This window comes from Centrocercus urophasianus, unplaced genomic scaffold, assembly GCF_019232065.1.
Source record: "Centrocercus urophasianus isolate 14NV4802_14NV808 unplaced genomic scaffold, USGS_Curo_1.0 seq_10, whole genome shotgun sequence".
In the NCBI taxonomy this organism is placed as follows: Eukaryota; Metazoa; Chordata; class Aves; order Galliformes; family Phasianidae; genus Centrocercus; species Centrocercus urophasianus.
Window position 1 is genome coordinate 91561668 of NW_024884142.1, and position 20013 is coordinate 91581680.

Genomic DNA, 20013 nt, shown 5'->3' on the forward strand with positions numbered 1-20013 from the left:
ATCCTCCATTTTTCCCACAATTTAGGAACAAAAATAAAATGACTATTCAAAAATACTTGAAAAACACTATTTTCGCTAAGTTTTGCCAACCCAACTCTATCAGAATTGTGTTTTGGCTTCTAAGGACTAAGTAAACAGATTAAGAACTCCACCACCACTGCCAAGCAGCATATTCTAAAGATTAAAAAATTAAAGTCTGCTAAGTAAGGCTAATTCATGTCAAAGCTTTTAGTTTTCTAATAGTATCATGAGTTACTGGAGGGTAAAGAAGTAGAAAGAGTAAGCTCCTTAAGAATGTTATGTCCATCTGTGAGTGCCATCTGCCAAAGAAATCCTGAAAGAAGAGGATAAAAAGGAATCCAGAATATGCCCAGCTGCTATACTGTAAATTACTACCTATACTAGAAAACATTAATACATATTTATAAGCAGATAAACACTTTCTTTTGATTCTCATTTTGGATAATCTTTGCTCTCTGCATTTCAATATAACCATACCTTGTCTGAGACATCTGATTGCACTGAATAATTTTAAGAGTAAACTAAACAACACTATCTGAGGGCTTGATTGTTTTTGACAACGACAATCAAAAAACCTTTTTCACATCTTTTAAATGCATTGATGATACTAACCAAGTAACTTATGGAAGAAATCTCATTCAAAAGGTGCATTTTTTGTACAATACAACAGCTTTTAACATGTATTTTTATTCATGTACATCTGCATTGACAAATATACAGTGTTTTTTAATTATCAGCAATATCTGTAAGCTGAAGCAAGATGTGAGTTGCAAATCAGTAGAAAATTTCTGGGACTGGTGAAGAAACAAACTACCCTGCTGGGTCCATGCTGCACCTTACAGCAACCCCAAACCTTTTTCATCTTCCTCCAGGAAGAAATGCGTAGATACAAATACACAAAAGATTGAGAGACAACAGAAAAGGAGGACTGTACATAAATGAGTTTTGAGAACACTGGATGCCTTTCATTTTCCCAAACTAAGGATATACAGACTTAATATGAGGTTGATTTTATCCCTCTCCCTTCCACTTATGTGGTGGCAATAAAAATCGTGACAAGCCATAAAAATATATCAAGGGGTAGGGGTGATATATAGAAGAAAGTACATTAAAGACATGTAAAACAAAAAATAATTACAAAGTTTATAAAGTAATTGTTTCTTATTCTTGGGTTATGTGAAGTAAACTCTGGACGCTAAAATAATTTTTAAAAGTGTTTACATTGAGAAGTAATGCCATCCTGCGAAAACAAGTCTATACATCACACACTTGCTAGTGCTGTTGCAACTACATGAAGCAGCACTGTTGCATCCTATGTATTTTACTGATCTCCCCCTAGGCTGGTGTGAGTTACATTTCCTTTTTTTTTTTTTTTTTTTTTTTTTTAAGGCTGCCTAAAAGAAAGAAGAATGTTTCAGAAAATAGCACTGCTATGCAGCCACTTTAATGTACTGCACAGATCCTTTTCCTTCTTCCTTCATCCAGTGAAGCTATATTCAGTAGCTACATAGATACCCGCGATCCCTCTTCTTTCAACAGAAGTCAGCGTTGTTCAGAATGCCTACTGAGCAAAAGGTAGGGTCAGGGGAAAAGCTACTGAAGAACAACAAAGAAAAGCATGGTTTGTTTGTTTGTTTTTTTAAAATACATATTTCCACTTATGTGTCCTAAATTAATAGCATTTAGGTTAAATGCCAACGGGAAAGCAGATTCTGTCAAAGTCAGCAATTAAAAATGTAGAACAGTGGAAAGCAAAGAATCTATTACTCCTGAAAGAATAAAATTAGATTTAGGATAATCTCTTCTGCTTCCCCATCACAACTTGATCACGTTCTTCACTGTATTGCAAATACGGTACTATTTTTACGTTCTGATTATTTGGAAAAAAAACCTCATGAGAGAATTCTACTTAGAAAACAAGTGACTGTCACAGAGTGGTGGGCAGTTGCAAAGGGAAAAGAAAGAAGCAGAGAAAGACTGTATCTTCTCCTGTGTGTTATTATGTATCCAGATAAGTAGCTCCATTACTACTATTACTACCCTCTCATGAAACCCAACAAAGTCTACAGAGAGAAACACACATCCATCAGCAGCAGCCAGAGAGAAATAAATGGCTCCAAATGCATGACAAATCTACAAATGAAGGAAGATACAAATCCACACACCTCCACTACAATGCATTCTCTTACTGTAATTTTTTTACTACATCATTTAAGACTCCAAATTACATACACATACATTTTAAACAGATGAGAAGTGGACACCACGCCCAGCTGCTGAATCTGAGCACGCTGACCAGGAACGCAGCGCTACCCTGTTGAAATACCTACCGCACCATATCACAGCATCCATACCTGGCACAGCATCCTCACCCACAGAAACAGCCTTCGTCAGTCTGAATGAAAGAGAGGCTGCCAAGGAATCTTTTGAGATACATTTACATGGATATTTTACGTGAGCTTTTCAGCTGTTCGGAGTTAATTCAGCATGAAAAGCACACAGGTTTATTTTTGATCCAGGAGGATCCCAAGGTAGAAACAGGAGACTCCTAGAAAGCTGCTGTGCCAATCTGAAAAGGCTTTACTGCCTGAACAAGATTTTTGCTCGTTTTGCTATTTTGAGACAGTACGGGTACTTTACTTTTTGACAACAAACTTACATTGGAAGTAACAGACTTCTGACCTACACAGCTTGGACATGGAATTCACTTCAGCTCTTCACGCAAGGTGGCTGTGACCCATGTGAGATGCGTTTCAAATTCCTACACTGACTATTGAGATTATTTTAATAGCAGTCAATTTTATGGTTTTTTTTTCCCAGTATGCTTTTTCATATTTGATATCGTAGAAGTAGTGACCTGCAGAAGTTAGAAGCCTGACAGAAAGAATCCTGAAGTCTTTCAAATGCTGGGGGAAAAAAGCATTCTGTGCAGATAGCTGAGTGGTAAGGTGACACGTGTCCAACTGCAACAAATTTTCTGGAGCAGCTAGGTGAATCAGAAGCCTGTCTTGGTGCAAACCACAGAGTGAACCAAGGTCCGTCATCTTTAGCTCAATACATATTGAAAAGTTACAGTGAGAAAATATATGGTAGAAAACTATGACAGTACTTTTTAATTAAATTAAAGCATTATTGATTTGATATACATAAATTGTGAGAGTGTTGCATTAAAGACATTCATGCTAAGAACTGCAGCTACTAAGTGAAAGCTGCAGCTGAACTCATGTTATTGAAGGATAGTCAGAGTACACCATCTTCACACAAACACTATTTAAGAATACTCAAAAGTACGAAAAAAAACAAAACCACAACCCACAACTCTCAGAAATCACTCGTGTTTTCAATCTTTTTGCTTCCCTTACTCCCATGTTTGTTTACCTTCTCATCTCCTCTTCTACTTAAATAGCTGGTCACTCGGGGATCAAAGTTGCTATTTTCAGTCATTTAACCTATAGTTAATCTCATTGTTGCTTGTCTTTTAAGTAGAATTAGTTGCCTACTGTGCATCTACTGGCTAACAAGGAGACTGACATTCAGTCCTTGTTTATAGGTAATGTTACAGGTGTTCTTCAGAACTCATATTAACAAGCAGTTTTTAACCAGTTTTAACACTTGCTTTTTATATAGAATGAGTTGGTATTTATACTTATGATTTGAATTATGTCAATATTAATCATTCTCTGCCTTTCCTCTCTCTAGAATTCCAATTGCAAAGCAAGAGTGGCAAGAATGGCAAACAGGAGTGTAAACCAGATACACGTATGCATGATTTACTGCAGTATACGTTAGCAGAGGTAGTCAAAAGCCTTCCTTGGCCACGTGTGCCAGGAAAAGTCTGAATAAAAAACAAAGTACAAGAAGTGAAAATCCGGTAAAAGCTCCCTTCGCTTTCAAAAGCATGGAGTGATCGATCACTCCTAACCAGTACCTTAAGCTCTAACCAGGAGGGTTTTTTCCAAACCCAACAGCAGCCAATGGCCTCCAGCACTGCTTTTATTTAAAAAAAAAAAAAAAAAGAAACATTTTTTCCCCCCTCACAGTTCTCAACATAATCAACATAATTAACACAATATTCTAAAATAAAAAATACAAATAAACAACACTTCGTGCAAAAGTTAGAAAAGTTGCCCACATGCTTAAAGATTTGTTTTCACAGATTTAAAGAAAAATACTGAAAAACAAAGGACACTTTAAATACTGAATTTTTAGTACTCAATTGGAGACAACCTGTAATAAATAGATGGAACAAGTGAATACTCTGTTCCTTTAATAAACGAAAACATTGCCTAAAACATCAGCCTAAATTATCTTTCTTAAGTCTAGAGCAAAACATTGTACCACCTAGATACAGCAGTAGAAAAACAACATCTGATGTTTCTTAAATACAGTAAAGAAAAAACCTCACACAGATTTGAATGAATGTAGTTGCGGATATAAAATTATCACTGAAGAACAATCAGCTAGCTTGAAATTTTTTATATATAGAAAAAATAAAGACGTAATCCTTTGCATCTCAAAACTGCATCTAAATTCAATTCAACTCGATCTGTTCACAAGAAATACTCCAGCAGCAAACAAATCAGACTGGAGGTGATTCAGCTATCTTTTTTCAAGAAACGCTCAAATACAAAACAAGTAGCACGCATCTAGCCAGCTGAATTCTGAGGATCTTTGTGGCTTTTTCCCTACAGTTCACTTGCAGTTACAGTTCACATAATTTAAAGTCCTTGTTGCAAAGGAAAAGGAATTTCATCACTCTCTACAGCTACTGGGAGGTTGTAGAAAGTAGAAAGGAGGGTATCAGTCTCCTTTCTAGAGTGAGAAGCAGTAAGTTGTGAGGAAATGGTCTTAAGCTATGCCATGTTGGACATCTGCAAGAATTTCTTCATGGAGATGGCGGTCAAGCATAAGGATGGGCTGCCCACAGCAGTGGTTGAGTCCCATCCCTGGAGGTATTTAATTCTGGATGCTGCATTAAGGGACATGATTTAGTGATGGGAATTGGAGTCCAACCATCAACCTGACCTACCAAGATCTTGAAGGTCTTCTCCAATCTAGATGATTCCATGCTTCTGTAAGACCCAATAAAATAATAATGACGAAAACAACAACCTACTGACACGTTTAACTAAGCATACTATTATGGGAGAATACTTATTTAAAGAAACTAACAAGAATATACCAGTTGCATTGTTTGGGCTAATCATGTTTTTCCTCTTAGCTAGACCCATTTCTTTTTTCAGCTTCTTGTTCTGTCTACATTCAGCTTTCAAGCTCTGTAATAAAACCTACCAAAGGGACTAATTCTGACCTTCTGCATGGTACTGTACAGCAGGTAAAAATATTCAGAGTTCTTCTGCTTAATAACTAATGCAAATATAATTTCAAACCTTGATGAAGTTATTATTGATGCTATCTGAACGAAGTCTTACTTTTGATTGGCATAGCGTTAATTTTCTTCCTAGTATCACAGAATCACAGAATTGTAGGGGTTGGAAGGGACCTCCAGAGATCATCAAGTCCAACCCCCAGTAGCTCATATAATGCCATGCTTTGGATTTAGGAGAACAACAATGTTGATAACACACTGGTATTTCAAGTTGTTGCTGAGCAATGCTTACACTAAGTTAAGGACTTTTCAGCTTTTCATACCACTCCACCAGAGAGGAACTGGAAGAGCACAAGAGGCTCCGTTTTTCCTCCACTTGGTCCTATTAAACTTTCTTTATCTCAACCCACAAGTTCTATCTTCTCTGATTCCCACCCTCATGCCATTGCAGAGGTGGTACGCAAACAGCAGCGTGGTGCAGTTACCTGCCAGGTTAAACCAGGTTAAATCTGTGAGAATGAAGCTTGACACTGAACACTACAATAAACAATTGCTGCATTTCTTGCCCTTGACATCTCCAGAATCCCTTTGATTTTTTTTTTGTAAGAGACAAGTTCTTCTCATTTATGATATTCAAATAGGAATCAACAACATTACAAATTTCAGTATTCACAACTCTCCTGTGCATTTAACCACCAAAAGCAATCATGACATTAGTAATATGGAATCTCAGGCAAACATTTTCTACGAACTATGATTTAAAGCAACAAAATAAGCAAATTAATGCTTATGTCAGAGTTGCAACAATTTATTTTTGAGTACATTAGGCAATAGATGTCACTGTCAACCATGTTTTCATTATTTAATTTGACATCTGTTCAGTTTTCACATTCTTGAAAACAAAAAACAGCTTTGTGATACAAGTCCATAGAAAAAAAATACATTTTCTCTGGTGACACAAAGGAATGGCATAGAGCTGAGTCAAAGAAGGGTCAGGGGGTTAGGGAAAGGCTCTGCCACCAAGGGCAGAGGGCACGAAACAGGCTGCCCAGAGCAGTGGGCACAGCCCCAAGTTGCCAGAGTTCAAGGGGTGTCTGGACAGCTCTCTCAGACATAGGGTTTGGATTTTGGGTGGTGCAGTGTGGAACTGGGAATTGGACTCTATAATCCCTGTGGGTCTCTTCCTCCTCAGGAAATTTGATGATTCTATATGTTCAGCCTTCAACTGCGGACAGTGTAAAGTTTCTGATGTAAAAGATAAGTCAGTCAGAAACAAGTTCTGGTAATAGCTTGCTAAACAAAGATATCACAGGACTACAAAATATTTAATATGATTAGTTGTGTATAAGTGTGCTTGTATAAACACAGCATACCAAGATGTAACATATAAAACAAGTGTTCAATTAGTCTATGATATCTCTGGCATCTCAAGTGGATTTTAAGAATATTCTTTTTCTGAAAGATCAGTGAACTACAGATAAAAATTGGAATTCCTTGCTTCCACATAAAAATAGCTTATAGCCTGTAGAAATGACTCCTCAGGTGGTACAAAAGATCTCTTTAATGAATAGGCATTTATGCTTAAATCACACAAAAGCAATAACCATGAAATTTTTTTAAAAAACCTGAAAATAATTAACGCATTATTCTTACAAAACAGAAATGAAGGGAAAGAATAGAAGTGCATCCTGAAGGCTTTCTTCCCATAAGCCATTCAGAGTGCTTTTGGGTGGGTTCAACTCGTAAGAGAATCTTTCTAGCACCAGAAAACCAAGGAAACATGCAGGAATAAAGGTTGAATGTACATCTACAGTTCCACTACACCGACATTTATTAATGAATGTAAGATATGAATAGTTCTATATGTGTTTTTTCCTTTCATTGTTAAAAACAAAAAGCACATTGAAAGTACGATCCAGATAAAATAAGCACTGTAGTACCTCCCTAAAATCCCTGATAGCAGGCTGAATGAAGAATGTAGCCAGAAGCTGTACCAGAAGAAATCATTTAGTCTAAATGTAACCCAGTAACTCTTGCAGTAGCTTGGCAGAAAAACACCTCCAAACTTAAAACATAATGATAAAAACAAAAAGTGCACTGCTTGCTTAAACACACCACAACTACATCATTAAGAATAAAGGATAGTTTTACTGAAAGTCTTCAAAGCAAGTTGCACATGTGAAGTATTTTCTTTCAACATGAGAAAAAGCACAACTCATAGCAATCACTTGAAGAGAAAAGAAACGAATCATTTTTTAACACCTCAGGCAGAAATTTAAGGCCTGAATTTTCAGCCTTTACACTTAAGCAGAGTCATAAAAGAGCTGTGACAGAGCAGTGTAAAAGCAGCCTCCTTTCTGTGCTAAATGCTCAACTTCCTATAACAGGAAAACATAATTTTGACACCATTACACCAGATCTGATTCAGATGAAATTTCAGACTTCCTCCCCATTTTTCCTCTTCTAGGCGGCATTTTCTGTTTTGCCCCTTTCCAAAACCCTTTTCCTGGATTTTACACACAATAACTAACAGAAAATTACTGAGTTACAGTATCAGTTTCCTGCTGCATGAGGAAATGCTGAAGGCTGACTCCCAGTAGCTAATAAAGAACAACTGACAGCATAAACATCACAGCACCTGAGTCAATAAAGAGTTTTACACAACTTTCCCAATAAAACTGTACAAGGTCTTCCTTCCATGACCCCAACCATGAAGCCTTCCATAACAGAACCACTCACAACCCTACTCAAGCATTTGCTTTGTAAGCAGTATTCTAATTTGCAGGATATTAAGTGACCTCTTTTTAACTCATTTAAGAATATATAAGCTAATAATATTTTGTCATTATTAAAAAGGAATGTGGTGTAGGATCTTCTAACAACAGAACAGCTCGGGCAAATGTTCACTGTAGGATAGCATCAATGCAGAGAAGTTTATCTGGACAGCATTTCCTTAACTGCCTCTCAAGAATCAAACTCCTTCATTTCATGCAAGGATATTTTCATTTACTGAAAAGGAAAAGAAGGGTACTACACAGTATTAATAAAACGAAAATTTAAGGGTATTGAGGGAGGTAGTATGAAATACTCGGTTCACCATTAAACAACAAATCAAACAAAGTTTATAGAAGACAAAACAGATAGCTAGCCTAGTTCTAACATAGCAAAAACCTCCAGAGAAGAATCCATGCTGTAACCGTCATGCTCATTCCTGCCAGAATCATTCTGAACCTTCCAACCAAGAACAAAATCAATGGAAGCAACAGCAACCAACTCTGTCGTCAGTCACCAAACAATGAGCTAACTGCACCCTTCAAACCACAGTCATCAGGACTAAAAATTCACAAACAGTAAAACTGTTTTTGTCTTACTTTCCTACTATTGATTCTGGATATCAAAGGAGAAAAATGTTTCCAGGTCTGAAATAATCAGAAAAGAATGAGTGTAAAATTATAGCTTCACTCACATAATAACAGCTTACAAATGGGAACGTTTGTCTTCAAAAGAAGTTTCAAAATTCTGAAAACACCTCCATCTTCAGAAGGCACTGAGAAAGTTCACATCTCAGGTCTGTTAGCTGTAATACGGACAGTTTTCTTCTGTGACCACTACAGATGACAAATTTTTATGCTCGAAGTCGCAGCGTCTCTTCAGAAGTTCCACTACATTTGGTATCCACTGAGCCCTGCTACAAACAGTTTTACTTGGGAGGCAAGACTAAGTGTTGTTGTTAGTTTTGTGTTGTTGTTTTTAAATATGGAGTTTTTTTGTTTTTTTTTTTTTATAATTCAGTGGAAGATATTTTACAGTAAGAATTTTTCCATTAAAGCACGTGGTTTAAAAGGGCTCTTCTCAATCAAGTTCCATTTCCCAGCCATCTTTCTCATTTTCAATTTTAGCAGTTTCGCATGCTTCTGTTTTTACGATAACCACATCCAATTCCTAAACAGGATTCCATAATTGCTAACAGAATGCTCTCATCTATCTGCCTTTGAAGCAGCTGCACCCAGAAGATACACTAATCTACATTAAAAGAAAAAAAATCATAGGTAAAGAAGAAATGTTTAGAAGATTATTTTTTATGAGTCTCCTTTCTAACAAGAGATAGTTGTCATGCTAAAAGACTGATAGGGACTTCAGAAAGAACAGAGGGATGTGCTCCTTGCCTCGCCAGCCTTCCTCCACTGACTACAGAATGTACTTTAGTGGGGAGCTATCAGACATGAAAGGAAAAAGTTTTATTTCTGAGGGTTCTGCAGCTAAGTACATTTAAGAAACTGCAGCCCCAAGAGTTTCTCTTTTTCTTTATTATTATATTTTTAATTCAACAAATATTCAGATATCTCAAGTTGCAGTCACTGGATGTTGGGAAAGCCACTGTTAGAAACATATGATTTTACTGCCAAGTTCAGCTTAAAATAATTCTCTCCTTCTCCATCAAAGAGACTAGAAAACTGACCCAGATTAAAGTGTGAAGTCACTCCTAGCTTGCACCAGTGTCCTCAATTCAGTTCACTGCACAGCCCCACAAGCCCTTTCAGCAGAGCCGAAGGGACGTTTGGAGCCTGGATCTTGGGGAGAGTGGAACAATGGGAGAGAAGAAAGACGGGTTTGGAAAAGTGCCTCTGCTGAAAGGACCACTCAAGGCTACCATCACTTAAGGCATTACAGTTAGGGTTTCTCAATTTCTTCTGCTCAAGTAACACAAAATGTGAGTCCACAGTAGCTAATGCATCCATTACACACATTTCACTTCAATTAACACTTCCACTAGACAATATTGTACAAAACTGTTTGACTTCCACAGCAAAGTAAATTCACTCACTCTAGACACTGTAAGCATATATAGGTCTTTTATTTCAAATATTTCTGGTTCATCACAGCCGCCTCAGGAAATCCTATCAGCAAATTCAAGTCAAATAACATTAGCCTCAAACAGTCCCCACGGCAGCTTGGGTGCCACCCTGAAGGGATACTGCAGCAACAGCCAGCAGAACTTGAAACATAAGGCGTCATGGAGCAAAATGAAAGCCCTGAGTTTGTAAATATGAACTTTGTTTTCAGTCCTTTCTCGATGAAAAAAGGAAAAGAAGTGGAGAAAAAAGAAAAAGAGAAATAGACTCATGAAGCTCTCCTACCTCTGTAGGGGAGTAACTTGCAAGACAACACTATCTTACCAAATACCCACAAAAATAACTTCGCCCTTCAGTTTTCCATGTAAAACTAAATCCTACGACAGTTCAAAGTAATACATTTTCAGCAGACTATCAAAATACTCTTATGTTATTTTTCCTTAATTTTCTATCCCCATTTCCTTCATTCTCAGCATTTTGTGAGGACATCTTCATGTGTGTGCTCGACATTACGTCTGCTGCAAAGTCTGATAAACATCTAAAATATGCTGCTGCTTTCTTTCAAACCCACAATTACAGTTCACTTTACCAAAGGCCACAGCACTTGGCACTTCTTGGTGCCAACTCAACTCAGACATACCGCACAATGCAGCTAACTCCCTGGACCTGCCTTCCACCCCCAAATTTTCCACTTAGGCAAATTAATGATCAGAAAAGATGGGATACACCCAGAATACAGAAAACCACTTATTCAGCAAGTCAGAAATGGATACATTGGCACTGGAACTTACAGTTGAAAGTAAAATGTATCTAAAAAGACTCCCAGATTTCAGCTGCCTGCTAGCTACTGTAAATATCTCAGGGATGTCCCTAAGATGATTTTTACTGAGAACAAATGGTGAATTGGTAGAAATAAAGCAGAGGCAAGCTTGACAGTGAATAGACAGCTCCTTCACCCCTCTAATGGAGTTATTCCCTTATGTTCAATACTTCTTCAAAAAGGATGTCACTTCCATTGAGAATTCAGCTGCTCTACATTTTAAGAACTCAAGTGTTCCAGTGAAGCCTGACTTAAATTTTGGACACTGACACAGAAAATGGAAAGAAAAATAAATGTATTGCTATTCAGAATGCTAAAATGCTTCACAATAGAAGAGTGGCAACTAGAAATCCAGAAACACTGATCAAACTAACTGGATTCTCACAAAACTCATGGAATTAGTTATGTTCACGCTCTGCATGCCTAGCTTTTCACATGTAAAAGAGAACATCTGAAATGCATGTAACTTGAGAGCTTGCCTTGCAGTCATAGCTCTCCTCCCATAAACATAACCAACAAAAATAATTAACATAGGTGTTCCATAATCCTTCCAAAACATTTTCTTAGTAAGAAAGTGAGGTTTGTTTTTTTTCTAGTGGCACAAGCAGGCCTTCTAAAGGCTTTTTTTTATCTTTAATTTAAAAGGATTTAGACAAGAAGAAGCACTTACCTCAACTTCCATCTATAGATAAAATACATAGAAACCTATCTTGCCATTGGAATAATAAGCAGACTTTTTTTTTTTATATCTCTGTTGTATGCAAAAAAACAAATTCAACATATTTGAGGTGAGATAATATGCATAACTGTAGCTACCATGAGCTGAGAGAATTCAGCCTTCATCTGGGTATTTGGTAACACATGCAAATAAAAACTTTTAAACATATACCATGAGGAATTAAGCATTTCTAGGAACAACAAAATCTTGAAACCGAAATTAGTACTGATGCCTGTAGAGGCTTTTTCAGTTGAAAAATCAAAAAAAGGCACCAAAACCTGTAAAATTCGAAATAAATCATATAGATGCCAAAATAAAAGTAACTTTTGCCTTGCCTGACAGTATAATTTGCAGAAAACTAGCTCATGATAATATTTAACCTTGGCCTACAATGAAGCATGACTTCAATATTTCAAATTAGTCATTTAAAGTATCAGGGGTAGGCAGAAGCTTAAACGAAACTCCCAAGGAAATAAGAGTTACTTTCTTCCTCATCGCAAGCACCTGCATGTATACGTACATGAAGTTTCTTTTGAAAGCTAATCTTGGAGCTGTCAAGGTCATACAGTAATCACAAGAGCAAAAGCTCAGAGGTGTATTAAAGGAAATGCTGTATTGCCAACATTCTGAGCCATCATTTAACTATCAAGTAAAATACTACAAGGATACTACTAGTTCACAGGAATTATTTGATCAGAAATGAATAACCAGAACAAAAACTGTGATAATTATTTCAAAACCTTACTGTTGAGACTACTGGACTATTAATTTTAAAAGCTAATTAAAGTGAAAAAAAGCTACCCTACAAATAAAACAATCTCCTATCTCACTGTATGGTTGGCTTTTTTCCCCCCAATAAGCTTGAGAGAAGCGTGCCTAAGGCACAATTTCTAGCTCATCACACAGAATTCAGTACAAAACTTTTTGGATATTGACAATTCATCTACATACAGCTATCACAGCTGTTACATAACTTTTTTTAAATAGTATTTTCCCTTTCATTTCTCTTGCATCCTTTGCTGCATGCAACAGGCTCCCAGAAAGAATGAGGCAACAGAGCTAAACCTTCAGTACAATAGTGTAAGCAGCATTCACATGCGTGTTCTGTTCCTTTCTTTTGCTTTAACATTTTGCAAACATCCTGCTAATACTAGAGGGGTCACTTTTCAGAGGCTGATTGTTTAATATATACTCAGGTTCCCACCAAGTTTTTAATCTCTGCAAAACATTCCCCTAGAAATAGGCATCGTATTAACAGCAGTATTAACAATGAAATGTGCAGACTGCTTGTGCCAAGGGCCAAAATGCCAAATTTAGAATTTGGTTTGTAAGCATAGGAATCTCGCTGGCAAAACAAACAGAATTCACTTAGGCTTTTTTGTTAAGCATTCAAAAGTAATAGATGCACAGGCATAAAAACTAGTATGTTGTTTTGGACTGCAATCCTACTTCAAGTTCTATCCAAACTCTACACCTACATGAGAGATTTTCTCCTCAGAAAAGTTACTACTGCAGGCTTATTGGTTAAAACAGTCTGTGTAGCATGTGGGGAATTCTCCACCTGGTAACAGAAGCATGTCAACAGTTCACTAACAAATGCATTTGAAACGCTAGATCCAAATTAAAACTGAATACCAAAGCCTTTCACATTACATCCCAAACACAGAAACAGTTTGTCAGAAATATACAGCAGAAATCTTCAAAATTCAAGAAACCCATAAAGGAAAATACTTGGCTTGGGCTTCTCCAAAAGGCATTATCACAAACAGCTCTTTATTAGTACATAGCTCTTCATCAAAACTAGCAGACTTCAAAATATTCCAGAAAAGCCGTTTGCAGCTTACCATCAATCTCATATTGAAGCACTTCTAGGTATTGCTCCTTGATGAAAAACCACAACGTCAAAGAACAGAAAGCAAGCCAGAGCCAATTGTAACTTTGAACAAAGCAAACAACAAAAACATACCAAAAATCCATTCCTCTGAAGCCAATCAGAGAAATGTGAACAGTAACAGCAAGACTGCCCAGTACAGACAAAAGACAGTAACAGACCTATCAAGAAAGCTGGTTCTGCCAGGTTAGTGACCCAGGTTAAGCAGCTGAGTTTTCCCACTGATTTCCATCAGAGCAACAAAAGTAAATTTATTCAGAGTGTATTTAAAACTTCTGCCTCTTGTAAAGTAATCCTTTGCTCAGCTTAAAAGAACTGCCATGGAACTCAGTAGAGAATGATACAACAAAGTGAAGATGATGCTAGGATTACAGAAAAAGCAAACACAGCCTACAGGTATGTGAGGGACAAGCAACTTAATTTCCTTTGAACAAAAGGTATTATTCTTTAATATACACAGTGGTACTTAGCTGTACATTGGTAAGTGCTTCCTCCTATTTAAGGAAATGCTGTCATCATTTCATTTAAGACATTTTTTAAGTTCAGAAGAATATGCCAGTGAAGGGTGTGAGAAATCCAAAGCAGTATACAAAAACAGTGTATTTTTAACCTGTATAGGTTGAACAAATTAACCAAGAACCCAAATCTAATCCTTCAATAAACCACAGATGGACACATTTCAAATAGGTTTCCAGTTTTGCTTCTATAACTGAAGGATCAATTTCAACACACGTGCAAGATCCAGTGCATTCTTTTGGATACTCGTGAAATCGCCTTACTCATGTCTCTGATCAGATGGTACAAGACTATCAACAGATCTCAATATTCAGAAGATGAAGGCAGTCATGCTTACTGTTATGGTAAATACTTGTTAGTAGCTTAAGCACTTTAATGGGAATTATTTTTACTCCAGAAAGTAATTCCCTCTAATTCCAACACGAATCTGGAACCAAAATTGCTTACCTGTGGACATAATGCAACTGATGCACAGAATCAATGGCTATCACCATTTCAGCCAAATAAAAACGAGCCATATCTTCAGGTAATCTGTCCTCAAACTTGCTGAGCAATGTAAGCAGGTCTCCTCCAACGTAATAATCCATAACCAGGTACTTTGGTGTGGGAAAGATAAGAAAACAAAGGGAAGAAACAATTTACTGAGTGAACTTGAAACTAAAACCTTATTGATGTATAAGAATTAACTTACTAATTACAAAAATCACCATGAGCTTTACAAATTCCAAGATGCTAGTATATTCCAAGAACTTTATTTGTTTTAGTCTAATTTAAATATTTAACCTACTCGTGCATTTTTTCTTATTTATATGCATCCATATACAGTTAATCTCACAACAAAACATCATTAGCTTCAGCCCAGTGTTCCTCTGTCAAACACAGTAATGATACTTAAATACTCAAGTCTTAAATACTTCACAAAATATTACAGAATGAGAGTGCCATCCTTCCAAGAGAAAAAAATCCCACAGATTTAAGGATGTTACAGTAATTATTACAAGCTCAAATGGTCATTTAATCCATAGATTACAGAATAATTTAAGCTGGATGAGACCTGTTCTTATCACCTACCGTATAAAAACAAGTCAAACAGAATTTTAAGTCAGTAAACACTTTCATTTTTGTTAATCTAGTTAAGCTATCCAATTAAATCCTATCACAGTTGCTCGTAAGTTTTATATGGTCCAGAACACACAATTAGTAAGCTATGTCTGTCTCTCAAATCACAACCAACAATGTGAATTCCTGTTAATACATACATAAAAACAAAACTCACTAAATAGTTTTCATCCTGGAACGCGTAATGTAACGTTGTGATCCACTGGTTATCTCCATTCACTAACACATCTCTCTCTTCTCGAAAACATGCTGTCTGAAGGGGAAAAAATAATTATTATAGGCATTTAAGTAAAACATCAAAGAAGCATTTTACAAGTTGGCTATTTTTTAACATCACACATGGAAAAAAATATCTCATTCTTAAAACATCAGAAAAGCCCACTTTCTTCAAATGTGAAATTATACTACTTCTACATAGCTAAGTGATGCAAGGGGAGAAAAGGCTGCTGCTTATCATTCAGTGTACAATTAAATAGATTGATAAAGATTAATAAATAATCTTTATAAATAAAGATCATTTATAAATTATATAATTATAAATTATATAAATTATAAAGATTATTTATAAATAAATAAAGATTAACAAATTGAATAGGACAGAAGAACTAGAACGTGGAGCCTTCTGTCTTCATCTCATCATGCCACCAGTCTCTCACTCTGATATAGTGGAAGGAATCAAAGGTGACAAAAGATGCCTTCATGCCAAATAGAACAGATGAAAAACATGAATAGCAAGAAATACGAAGGATCTCCTCAGAGGGGAGTGAATAAAATACTTCAACAGGAAGAACATTACAGAATGACAACTTCACTTCTATAAACAAAAGACATCCCAGACCTCTGACACGGTTATTGCTGGCTGTGAGATCGGAGAGCAAAGAACAAAGAGTGGAACAGCCTTTCAGGCTGAGGCATGCAGAATACTTTCAGAACAAATCAGATTCCTCCTCCAATCAAATAAGCTGTAACAGTTCTCATTTTGGTGAATACAGTGAATATGAATAAGGAAAAGAAATATGCTATGTTTTAATCAGAGCACAATGCATGAGATAAAGCACTGAAATCTGATTAAATACCTTAAACAAGTATTGTCAAAGGTTACTAATCAAAAAGCAGACTTGAAGACAGGAGGAGAAAGAGGATGATCTTCAGAAGGAAGAACAGCTGCTCATGCCTCCGTTACATTTTTTCCTTCCTTGTTTATAAGCTCTTAGGATATTCCAGAAGGAGACACCACAAACTCTTCACAAGGATGACATGCAGTTTGTCTGCTTGCTGTTACACAATTCAGAGGTTATATAATTCCAGTTGTTTTTGCCATGACTTAACAGGAGGCTGTGTATTCCTCATGCACCCTAGACACCTACATCTGGGCAACATGCCTAGAGCTAACAGCAACAGCTATTATCAAAGCAGATCAGTTGAAACAGTGCACAGCCGAGTAGTCTGAGTGGTTCCTGGACTTGGAGTTAATTCATGGCCAAAAAAAGACAGTAGAAGTGGTTCCTGTAATTACTCTAAGTGTTCAATTGTATAAATTCATGCTTTTTTTTGTGCCTTTACACGGCTTCCAAATGAGAGAAAATTCTAGAGTAGCTGTAAGTGCTTCAGTAAAAGCAATTTATGTATCAATACAACACTGTCTGCACAAGGACATACAGTTATTTAACGTAACCAATGACTGAACCTATTCCCTTAAGGAAGGTTTGCATTTGTGCCCTCCCCTCTCTAGCTCGCCAGAGAACCATGTGGCTGAGGGCTTCCATCACAACACCCAGAGCATAGGACAAAGCAATACCTTCTCATGGATGAAAGGAAGAGATCACAGCAAACTCTATTCTTTCTTCCATAGACTCAATATACATCTCTGGAGTCTGACTTCTTTTGGAATGTAATGACTCCAGTCCTACTGAAACCTCTGTAAATGGGGATAAGACTGAATGCTTTATCTCAACATTATAGAATCACAGAATGGCTGGGTTTGGAAGGGACCTCAAGGATCATGAAGCTCCAACCCCCCTGCCACATGCAGGGCCACCAACCTCCACATCTAATACTAGACCAGGCTGCCCAGGGCCCCATCAATCTGGCCTTGAACACCTCCAGGGATGGACAGGGCATCCACAACCTCTCTGGGCAGCCTGTTTCAGCACCTCACCACTTTCACAGTAAAGAACTTCCCCCTGACATCCAACCTAAATCTTCCCTCCCTCAACTTAAAGCCATTTCCCCTTGTCCACCGGTGTGGCACAAATGCACTCATGCATCCTGAGAACACAACAGGAAGCCATTGCAGACATTCAGGTTATCCTTGTGTCGGTAACGTCCAGCTCTATACCACATCTGAATTGTCACAGGCAAGCATTCAGAAAACTGCTCTTTATAATACAAAAGAGGACAGTGCCCTCACACCTCATTTAACTTCCTTGTAATGAAGCTTTTGCATATAATTACCCTCTCAGAGTTTGCAGTGAATACTTCAATCTGGCATTCGCAAGCCTCCTAACACATACTCTGTGTTTTCACAAATGAGTCTCACTTCCCATGAAGACAATACAGGCATAATACAAACAACTTAACTCTACCATTTACACATACACCTATGTGCTTATATTCCTGAACTGTGTATTTTTCCCCATGTATTTCTGTGTTAATGCAGCACATTGCTAACAGAGCCAAAATGAGTCATCACTGTTCCAGAAGTAATGACAGCAATTCATTCATCGACATTATGAGTGACAGGTTATAGCTGCTGCACATCATGCCTTGTAATGCATTTTCCCTCCAGATGGTTCCCTCCCTCTGCATGCCCATGGATTACAAATACGTGGAAAAACAGAGCTGTAATTCTTCTTAGGCTAACAGTTCAGACTTTCAGAAATTAATCTAGACTCAAGGGAAAAGTATTTTTAATACCTTTCACAGCGCAAATCTTGCCAATCTATTTATAACTTTGATTTAATGGAAAGAATTGGCAATTAAACTAACTTGAAAAGTAGACATCTGAAAATAGAATGGAACTTTCTTTCTGGTCTTTTATTTTTCACTAAAATAAAACCTACAATAAAGGCACACATCTTAACCAGAAATACCTCTTTGTATTAATATTGTTCAGTATCTGAATAATTTAATTAAGACAAAACCCATTATGTATGTCTAACAATAGTCTGGTCTGCATGCCATCCATACCTCTTCATATAATAACATTTTCATTAAAACATACAGGATCTGATGAGCAAACATAAACTGGCTTTAATCCATCTGCATAATTTCCCTTATTATTTCAAGTGTGATGGTTTCTCATTGATGTTGAAGCAACATTTTTGCTTTTACTGAATTTTTTAAGTCTATATTTTTAAGCAGTTTATTTTCACTATGCAAAGATGAAGGATTTCAATGCAATTTAGAGTCAAATACATGTTCCATTTAGAAAATATACACCCATCTTCAGTTACAGACTGCATTTTTTTTTTTCTTTAAATTACCTTCCATAAAAATCCAGGGAAAGGTACTGAAGTTGGACTCAAAATAAAAGTCAAAAACCACGGCAAAACAGTGCGAATGGAAGAGTATTTTAAGAACACAGAACTGACTTAAGCTGTAAAAGGAAATTTTCATCCCAAAGTTTTGTAAATTGATGTTTTTATGATGTAATTTGTGTTTTTTATTAACTTATGTTCTCAAGTTCTTTTGAAACTTTTGTTTCTAATTTTTCAATCTAAAAATTGGACCTCACGCATCAGGAGTTTGAGCTTCACCAATTCATTATATCACAAAGATATACCCACTAAAGACTACTGAAAATCATGCGTTATAGTGTTGCTCACATAGTAGGTAATTCTTGGGCAATTGCATAAAAGGGATATCATATTCAACCCCACCTAAATCAAGACACCGTGCCACCAACCTTTCTTATAAACTGCTTTAAGTTTATTTTAAAATTAATCTTCATACTGTCATTGAGTACTAAAGTACTTCCTTAATCTCTATAATCATGGTTTTCTAGTTGAAAAAGTAGTAATAATTCAGGACAGTAAGAGAGTACATGATTATTATAAAGAACATTTCTCTAATCTTACTTCAGCTCTCTTCAGCATCTCCCACTTATTAAGTATCTTCATGGCAAAAACCTTATCTGCATTCTTCAGTTTTACTACTGCAACCTGGAAAAGATAAATGAAGGATAAGCTAAAACATTAGAAGACATTGCTTTTCATTTCAGGAAATCTTGAGGATGTTGTGTAATAGTTCTTTTTCTTCAGTGTTTCTTACACTTTATTATCCATGCACAGTACCATACCATCACTATCCAGAAAGAGTAACATCACAGCAGTACAGCATATTTATTCCGGAAAAGATTCAACTCTATTTCAAGCTTTCATTATGTATCACCCTTCCATCAAACATCATTCTTTCCAAGTGATTGTAGATGAACAACGCTATTTCTTGCTATCACACTTTTTGCTCTATCATCTGCATGAAGTTACCAAGGACTGTACACTTCACCTTCTTGGATTACTGCTTCCAGTATTACACAGCACTTTAAATTACAGACCTGCCTAGAAAAGACAATGATCTAGTAGTCAGTTCATAAAACCAAGAAACAATACATTTTAGGTTTTTTGGCAAAAAATTATGACTGTAGATCTGTTACAGTTTCTACTCTCATCTCAAAAAATGCACTAGACTTCCTCTGAAGACATGGTAAGGTATTCCTTCACATTTTTCCACCTAAAGTTCAATGAG

General features: G+C 36.6%; 1 protein-coding gene across 7 annotated transcripts in view; it reads right to left on the bottom strand.

Annotated features, from left to right (window-relative positions):
* The window catches only part of CDC42BPA (CDC42 binding protein kinase alpha), a 153193-nt gene that overhangs the window by 83684 nt on the left and 49496 nt on the right, over positions 1–20013 (bottom strand). For all 7 annotated transcript variants that reach the window (XR_006171413.1, XM_042834461.1, XM_042834646.1 and 4 more), the window contains 3 exons: positions 19347–19430; positions 15425–15520; positions 14596–14744 (listed from right to left, as the gene is read on the bottom strand). Coding sequence is in view for 6 of the 7 variants with exons in the window: in XM_042834461.1 (XP_042690395.1) it covers positions 14596–14744; positions 15425–15520; positions 19347–19430 (329 nt within the window). In the remaining variant the exon portion in view is untranslated. The remainder of the gene's footprint in view (positions 1–14595; positions 14745–15424; positions 15521–19346; positions 19431–20013) is intronic.